Genomic DNA, 9,449 nt, shown 5'->3' with positions numbered 1-9,449 from the left:
GATGGTCACTATGCATTTCCATTCATGGTAAAAATTGTGTTTATTTTAATATAGACCCTGTTTATATGCCTTAAGAAGGTTGAATTTGCTACAGAATGATGAAAATTCAATGTTTAACATTAAAAAATATTTTATGTGACTAAATTTACAAAACTGCAAATAATGTTACGAGTGCTTAGATGACATAAATTAGCTATGAAATAATAAAAATAAAAGCTAACACTGAGAGCTTACTATGTGCCAAGAACTTTCTAAGTGCTTTATCACCTCTATTCATCCTCCAACTGATCTTTAAGTAGGTTCACCAGTACTATTGTTTTACAGATAGTAGTACTTAAGATGTGCCTACAGAACTGTGGCACAGAGAGTTTACATTTGCCCAAAGCCACGCAGCTGGCAAGCAGGGGAACTTGATTTCAGCCCAGGCAGTTTGGCTCCAGAGGCCACAGAGAGATCCATGAATTCTTGGAAACTGAATGCAAAAGTGTGTCTGTGTGTGAGTGTACATGTACACTCGTGTGTATGTGTGTGTGCACGTGCACACAGACTTATGCACATTTGGAAGAGGCAGCAGGAAGTCAGTGTTCATCAGATTCTCAAAGGAGTCCCATATATTTAAAGAACAAAACAAAAAACCAGACTCTCAGGTTTCCCCTCATTTATAAAATAGGAACGAGAGCACTTGATTATAATTTCAAGGAGGAAAGGGGTGTGTGTGTGTGTATAAATAGTCCCTATTGGAGGACTATTTTTAGCTCTTTTGCAATAACAGTAATAGGTTCACAATATCCACACTCCATCCTATACCCGGTCTCTTGTGACCAATGACATAAGATACGTGGACTTTCATTTCTCAGAGGTTAAAGGGCAACTTGCAGTGTCAAGCGATATAGGGCTCGGTGGTCAGAATACAAAGGTAGAGCCTGGACTGCAGTCCTCCCCTCCATCAGGCTCTCATCCCAGTGAACAGTTTCACAGGCATCACGCCCACCCTCAGAGACAGAGAGTATAGCTTGAAAACATCCTTTACATCATGCTACGTATAGCTTTGAGTGTTCCACCCTGGGCATAATTTTTATGAATATTGAAGTTAGGAAACACTGAGCTACACTAAAGAAACCAAAGGAAAGTCTACATGTAGATAATCTCGGCATTCAAATCATTCTGCCTACGAAAATTATCAACTCCCTAAGCAAATAGAGAACAGAGAATTCTGAAGAGTTCCTCCTTAGCTGAAGAGCTTAGGCCTTTTAATTTAACTATTGAGCCCCTGATACCCTTATAGTATTTACAGATGCATGTGTCACTGTGAGGGTTTAGCAGGGTGATTCACGTGAAAGGACCTAGCACAGGGCCTGACACATACCTGAGGTTTCTGAAATTGAATCTGAATCATGCTTGATCAGACTCAAATATACACAGTTTCTGAAAAGTGGCAGAGAGAATTTGGCTACCTGCTTTCTATCTTTCCAAAGCAGCATTTCCTGTTGCGGCCCCACCAAAACAGCAGCCACCAGCTCACACTTGTCCGCTGGTGTCTAATTCCTTCCGGTGGTTTCCCATGGGGGTTAAGGGCTAAAGTTGGTGAGAGTCAAATATGCACTGGCACAACTGCATGCTGCCCAGTGGAATGCTGTTTACAGCAGAAAGTACGACGTCAGCACTTTCGATGACTAACAGCAGTGGCTTCTGTTTAAATCTCACTGTTCTAGAACACTCCTACATTTCTTGAAGCTGCATTTTAGCAGGGAGGGAATAATTCTTAACTGGGATCAAGGGATATTGAGAGCTTGATTTACAGGGAGAGTGTATGCAAAATGGCGTCTATAGTATATACCTTCTTCTGGAAGGGTCTTTGCAGCTTTCAACAGATTCTCTCAAAGGGATCCATAACCCCAAAAGGTTAGAAACTCCTGCCTTAAGGGAAGCCAGATGTAGTTACTACCACTCATGAAGTCACAAGAGTTCTAGAAGGAAGGAGTTTTTTTGCAGTATTTGAGGCAGCACAGACAGGTGCAAAGAGACAGAATGGATTCCAAGCCAAGCAATCAGGAACCCTGGGCAAATCATTCAATTCTCTGCAACCACCTCAGGTTTGTCATCCGTAAAATGCAGAAGCTAGTTCCTATCTTACATGGGTGACAAAATGAGTACCCGGCGTAAGGCCTGAGGATGGAGTCACCTTTCAGTAAGTGGGAGCTAAGCACTTTATTTCCTGAATATTGTTTACTGAAAATCATTACAAAGGGAGAACAGATCTGGAAGGAAATTCTGCTAGGCCTGAGAGAAATATGATTGCTCAAGACTTAAGGTGAAAATTAAAATTCCCTGGGCTCTGACTATATCCTTTTCTTGAGAATTAAAATCTTATGGGATTACAGGCCGGGTGCGGTGGCTCACGCCTGTAATCCTAGCACTCTGGGAGGCCGAGGCGGGCGGATTGTTTGAGCTCAGGAGTTCAAAACCAGCCTGAGCAAGAGCGAGACCCCGTCTCTACTAAAAATAGAAAGAAATTAATCGGACAACTAAAAATATATAGAAAAAATTAGCCGGGCATGGTGGCGCATGCCTGTAGTCCCAGCTACTCGGGAGGCTGAGGCAGAAGGATCGCTTGAGCCCAGGAGTTTGAGGTTGCTGTGAGCTAGGATGATGCCACGGCACTCTAGCCCAGACAAAAAGAGTGAGACTCTGTCTCAAAAAAAAAAAAAAAATCTTATGGGATTACAGAAGGAAAGTGAACCATATTCACTCATGCCCCACACTGAGTTTGAGTATTACCCACAGAATCTGCATTGACAGCTGGGTCCCCAGAAGAAAATTCTGGCCAATTTCAGTCTGCTTTTATTTTTATTTTTAAAAGGTATCTACCTAGTCTCTGTGATATAAAATTTAGCTTTGTATTTTTATTCACCTTTCATGCACACAGTCATTCATTTAGAACTACCTAGTGTTTCCTGTGTGCTAGGCACTTTGACAAGAGAGCCACAGTCCCACCCTCACCAACACTGGCAGGCTTATGCTCTGGTGGAGAAGGTGGGCACAAAACAAGATGCACTAGATAATGTTAGATGGTGATAAATGTGATGGTAAAAATAAAATAGGTTAGGGGTTGAAAGTTTGGGAGACTGGGGAGTAAGGAAGGCTTCCTTAGATAGCAAGGTCAAAGGTGGCCTCTCTATGGAAGAGTGAACAAAAATCAAACAGAGTGCAGACCCTCTTATGGCCCAGAACCAGGTCTTAGAAAGCAGAACTTTAAAGAAGAGAGGACTGAGTCGTCTCATCTAAACCACCCCAGCAAAGGCATGACCAGTTGGCAGGTATGTTTTACAAACGTAAAGTACTACAGATTGTAAACAATTTACCTTTATTAAATTCAAAGGGCTAGCCCTCTGATAGTTCACTCTCACTCAGCGGCATGCCTGTTATGTTTTCTCCTAGCGAGGGCAGAAGGGAAAACCATACACGTAAGCTAACCTATCAGGAATCATTCATAACACTGGAAACATCTTCAGGAGGACACTGCATCCATAATACAAGCCTTAATGGTTCCTAAGCTAAAGAAACAGATCCTTTATGTTCTGGCTACCGCTACCCCTCTATATGTTCTTTTCCCACCATGGTTCAACTTCTCCTCCCCTAATTATCTGCCACCTGGCCTTCCTTTTATTAAACGCTCTCAGAGCCTTAGCACAAGATATTTCCTCGCTGGAAGGCCTCACTCCCTACCCAACTTTCCTTTCCTCTCCTTACATAATCTCACAGATCTCAACTTAGATGGCACCTTCTCTGATCTCAAAATAGACCTCATGTTGGCCCTCATTTCACAAGCACTTTTCCTTCATCAACTCTCATCAGAGTTGGAAACTTTAATTTTCTGTGTGACTACTGACTGACTAATACCTGCCTCGCTCCCAGAGCATAAGTTCTATCACACTGTGAGGATAAGGGGGTAAGAACTTCATTACTGGTCACCATTGTTATTGCCACTTAAAACTGAGACTGTGCCATATTATATGTGTAAAACAAGTTTACTGAATCAAAGGGGAAAAAAAGTTGGTAATTAAAATTTTGCAGAAGTCCAGGGTTCAAATCATCCTACCATTTTTTCGACATTCACTTCAGTTTCCACATCTGTACAATGGGAGTGAACCACAACTCCTACCTTCTGTGGAATTAAAGGCCATACTAACAACAGAGAGCCCAATTTAACAAAATACAGGTGAAGAGGCTCTCACAAAGTTTCGTACTCATCTGCATCACCTTGGCCCTCAACCCTACTCTGGTACTCGGTAAAAATTTGTGGATGACAGACCAGTAGGGTGAGCAATTCATCCTGAGTTGACGGGGGCTTCCCCAGCTTTAGCATTCCCTCAGTCTCATGCAAATTGGGACAGGTGGTCTGCCTACACCAGGCACAGGTGGCATACACTATGTGGTACTGGACAGGAGAGCAAAGGAAGTAAGTTGAAATGTGTTGTTAAAAGTGGAATGAAAGAAAACATGCACAAAACCTGGAACGCAAATCCCTTCAGCCAGGGGATTCTCATCAGCGAACCCCTCAGCAGTTAAAAACAGACTCTGGAGTCAGAGCATCTTTGTCTAAATGCTAGCTTAGCGTCTGAGTTTCAGTTTCCTCATCTGTTAAATAAGAATTGAAAACAGTCCCTCCCCCAAAAGGATTATTAAATAATACATGCAACGCGCTTAGAACTGTGCCTAGCACACAATAAAGCCCCAATAATTATCCGCTGTTATTTCCTTGCCCTCATCCCCATTTTGTTTTTCTTCTATCTAGATATCTTTGAGCATCTGGGGAGACTTACGGGATTATAAACTGCAAACGGAAGTTTAGCTTGCTTAGTTGTTAAAAGGTGTGCTTTGGGAAAAACAAAGCATGAGTTTGAACTCCAGCTCTGCTTCTTACTAGCTGAGTCACTTTGGGGCTACTAACCACTCTAAGTTTCTCCATTGGCAGAGTGGGGGAAACCCAGGTACTTGCTGACTTGCTGGGAAGATAACGGATGAACCGACGGCTGCTGGGCCCTGGCACATCGTCCATCCCCAACAAATACTGGTTTTAGCCTGGAGGCAGCGGCATCGAAAATGGGCATGGGCGGTTACGCGCTGGACACAGGAGCTTTATGGCCTGATAATCCCAGAATGCAGGGGCTGCTGTGCCCATGATGAGCTGCGTAACCGAGGGCACGTCGCTCCACCTCCCCAGCCTCAGCTTCCTTACCTGTGAAGGACGGTGCTGGCAGCACCTACCCGTGGGCTTGCGTGGGCTCTACCAGGTAAAGCGCCAAGCGTAAAAGCCAACCGCAGTCAATGGGACCTGCGGTTTCCCACACCCCAAGGGCAAGACCTGGGCCGCGAGGTCCTCAGGCTCCACAGGGGCACCCTTAGCCCCGCAAGGGGCGGCCCAGAGCCCTCCAAGGGTCCCGGCCCGGCCGCCCTGCCCCGGCTGGCTGGGTGCCTAAGGAAACGCTCAGGGCGCCAGGCGCGGGCAGGCCTCGCCGCAGGGCCGCTCTCAGGGCCGGGGGTCTCGGCCCCGGGTTCCACACCGGGCTTCAGGGCTGCGCACCCCCCGCCCCCAGCGGCCAGACCCCGCGGCCGGGCCCCGGCCGCCGCCCGAGCATCGCGCGCCCCAGCGCCCCACTCACCGCCTTCTTCATGGTGGCCGCCATCTTGGGACTGCACTACGGCGCGCGGCGGGGAGGGCCGCAGTGGCCCGCTCCTCCCTCGAGCCCCCCTCAGTCTCTTTTGGCCCAGGACTGTCCCCCAAAATACAACACTGTCTTCACGTCCCCTCCTGTTGGATCTTTGACCGATGATGCCCAACGGCTAAGACTCAGGGAGGACATGTAACCTGGAAGGACTTGGTACATGCCAATTAAAGGGACAGGCCACTCCTCGTGAGCCGACATAAACAGGGGGGTGTGGCGAGTGGCTGCGGGCTCCAGCCGCGGGCAGCAGGAGGCGCGCGGCTCCCAGGAAGGGAAAAGTGTATCCAGCCAACAAACTTAACGCTGAGAAACCGCCCTGCCAAAAAAGGCAAGGAACTAATGTCCTCGGCACATAGGGTGTGAGGTTTATGTGTCTTGATAATTCAGATGGTGTTAAGGAGGAGACACTGATATTAGTTTATTCAACAATATTATTGAACAATTTCTGCACAGTCTGTGACACTTGTGCCTCCTTATTCTTAATTTTTTTTCTTTTTCTCTTTTGCCTCAGGACCCCTTTACACTCTAAAAGATTATTGAGGACCCCAAAGAACTTCTGTTTCTGTGGGTTATATTTACTGCATTAGAAATTAAAACAGTTTTTAAATGTACTAATTCATTTAAAATCATTTTAAGAACCTATTCCATAGTAATAAAAAATATTTTAAATTAAAAGTAACTATACTTTCCAAGACAAAAAAAAATATTGAGAAGAATGGCATAGTTTTACAGTTTTGCAAATAGTCTGGCTTAATGGACGGTTAGATGCTCATATCTACTTCTGTATTCAGTCTCTTGAGATACGTTGTTTAGTTGTATATAAGAAAAAATCTATCCTCATACAAATATGTGGTTGGAAAAGGGAGCCCTGTGGATCTCCTGAAAACGTCTCAGGGACTCTAGGGGTCCACCGGCCACAGTTTGAGAACTGCTCTCTACACAAGCCTTCTCTTCTCTCAAAGCCCCGATTTCCTCTCTGGTTGAGTGGGAGTAGGGGGGCCTCATAGCACCCTGGTCTCTTCCTGCTGAAGCACGTAGCCCCACGTGGGCATCGCCTGGTCCCTCCGTCAGCTCCTGGCTCTGGACGCCCTCACATTGGCATTGTGTTTTCCCTGTGTCTAGCTTACGTGTGCTTAAGATGTATTTGTTGAATGAAGGAGGTTTTTTTAGGGTTAAATCTTTGCACAGGGTCTGGCACGTAAGAGATGCTCCGTGGTGGCACTCATTCCTTCCACGTTTAAAAGCACTGCAGAAACAGCGGAGAGGGAGGTAGACATAGACGGGCAAAATCGTTACAAACGGTACCAAGTGCACGGAAGAAACAAATGCGGTGCTGAGATGGCACAGAAGGAAGCTGGCCACTAGGCTGACGGAGGGCAAGAAGGACCCAGCGTGGGGAGAGAGGAGGACAGAGGACTCCAGGCACAGAGGGCGGGGATGAGAAGAGCTTGGCTAGACGCGTAGAAAAGGGCAGAGCAGCATGGAGTGGGGCCGGGGTGCAAGGCAGGGCCGATCTGGGGCGTTTTAGACCATGGCGAGGCCAGAGAGAGAGAAAGTTCTGACTTTTCCAGTCTTTCATTAAGAAATGGCTGGGCTGAAAGGTGAGCCTCAAGGGAGCGTGAGTTTTGAAGAAGTGTAATTCGATTGTGGGAAGTGAAAGTAGCATGGGGTGGGGTGTCAGAGGGAGCAGCACTTCAATTCTCAGAGTCGGAGATTTTAGGACTGGAAGGGACCTCAAACCTCTATCTAGGCTAACCTTTGCCTTGCACTGGCAATATAATAATAATGATTATTATAGCAATATATAAAACAGCATGTATTCTGCGGCATGCACTTTGCTAAATGTTTTCATTTTCACCACACCACACGATACTGTTATCAACCACTTTACAGGTGAGGAAATGGAGTTTTAGCAGGACAAAGTTACTTGGCCAAGGCTGGAACAGTCAGGAAGTAGCAGAGCCTGGGTTTGAACTCTGGCCAAACTGGCTGCAGAGACCACACCTCAGAGCACCAGGCTTTACACATCAGTACAGGTCATGCAGAGTCAGATGCATCCTGGATCGGGCCGCTCACAGTGCAGATTAGAACTCTCATCTCCTGATTCACTGCATGAGTAAAGCGTTTAAGACCCAGTAGAGGGCGTGCTAGAGCCAGACTGCCAAGGTTCCAATCATACCTCCACCACTTCCTGGTTTTGATGTTGGACAAAACTATTATTTTGATGACAAAAATAATAAGACCTCCCTAATAGGATTGTTGCAAAGAGGAGAAGAGATGATGCATACAAATAAATTACATTCTAAGCTCTGAGGAGATGTTACCTATAATTACTTTCTCAATTCAGCCCCATTGCCCCTGAAATTCCTCTGCCCAAGGTATTATCTTTCAAAACTCCTCTTAAAGAACTTCCCCAGCTCAGTATTACTACTAACCACCACTATGGCTCCTTGCTGCTCAGCGTTACTACTAACTAACTACCACCGTGGATCCTTGCTGCTCAGTGTTACTACTAACTAACTACCACTGTGGCTCCTTGCTGCCCAGCGTTACTACTAACTACCACCATGGCTCCTTGCTGCTCAGCGTTACTACTAACTAACTACCACCGTGGCTCCTTGCTGCTCAGCGTTACCACTAACTACCACCATGGCTCCTTGCTGCTCAGCGTTACTACTAACTAACTACTACCGTGGCTCCTTGCTGCTCAGCGTTACCACTAACTACCACCGTGGCTCCTTGCTGCTCAGCGTTACTACTAACTACCTACCACCGTGGCTCCTTGCTGCTCAGCGTTACTACTAACTAACTACCACCGTGGCTCCTTGCTGCTCAGCGTTACCACTAACTAACTACCACCGTGGCTCCTTGCTGCTCAGTGTTACTACTAACTAACTACTACTGTGGCTCCTTGCTGCTCAGCGTTATCACTAACTACTACTGTGGCTCCTTGCTGCTCAGCGTTACTACTAACTACGTGGCTCCTTGCGTCCATCTGCAGGGATGCTGCTTCTTGAGTCACAGCGTTCATTTCAGACGTGCAGAAGGTGGAAGGTGTCCTGGGGGAGAACAGTGATAATGGTTAGAACCGTCATAGCCTGGATTTTTTAAAGTAAAGTTTAAGACAAAGGCTGAGCTACTGCAAGAGCGAGGAAAAGGGGAGTGAGGCAGGTCAGAGGAGGCATCACCAGGCTGACCTCAGCTCGGGATCAAGCATAACCGGTTGCTCCACGTCTGGGGACTGTCCTCTAAGAGGCTGTGTTAACCATGACACGGGAGAGTCCACTGGGGGGATGCGGGGGAAGACATTACCTGATGTTTCCCACCTCCCATTCACAGTCCAGCCCCATGCGGAGCTAACTGCCCCCTGCTTCCAGGGTGGTGTCTGACACAGAGGCCGGCAAACTCAGCTCAGAAATTCAGACTGTGGTATACCAAAAGGGTGATTGAAATAGATTCTTTTAGGCATTTAAAATTAGTTTGGTCCAAATGCTAATACATGTGCCACTGAGAAGCACGGAGAAGCCTGCCCCAGCCAGGGCCCACCTAGCACGATGCCTCCTCAGTGTCATCGAGCCAAGAAATTGCACAGGAAACGCTTGGCTCCAGGGACAGAAGGGCTGACTGAGAGTGGGTTGCAGCCAGGTGGGTGGGGGGTGGACATTGTCCCCTCTGATGGGTGCTATGGAGGCAGGGGGTAGCTGGGCTTTGATCGGCAGCTCA

The 9,449-nt window shown here is 46.8% G+C and overlaps 1 protein-coding gene across 1 annotated transcript in view; it reads right to left on the bottom strand.

Annotated features, from left to right (window-relative positions):
* Window positions 1-5,695, bottom strand: part of PFDN4 (prefoldin subunit 4) — a 12,588-nt gene extending 6,893 nt beyond the window's left edge. Inside the window, exon 1 of the mRNA XM_012645835.1 lies at window positions 5,664-5,695. Within this exon, the coding sequence (XP_012501289.1) occupies window positions 5,664-5,687 (24 nt within the window). The 5' untranslated portion in view covers window positions 5,688-5,695. The remainder of the gene's footprint in view (window positions 1-5,663) is intronic.
* Between the last annotated feature and the right edge of the window lie 3,754 nt (window positions 5,696-9,449).

The sequence above is a fragment of the Propithecus coquereli genome, unplaced genomic scaffold (genome assembly GCF_000956105.1).
Source record: "Propithecus coquereli isolate 6110/MARCELLA unplaced genomic scaffold, Pcoq_1.0 Scaffold237, whole genome shotgun sequence".
Lineage (NCBI taxonomy): Eukaryota > Metazoa > Chordata > Mammalia > Primates > Indriidae > Propithecus > Propithecus coquereli.
This window is presented reverse-complemented; position numbering and strand designations above follow the sequence as displayed.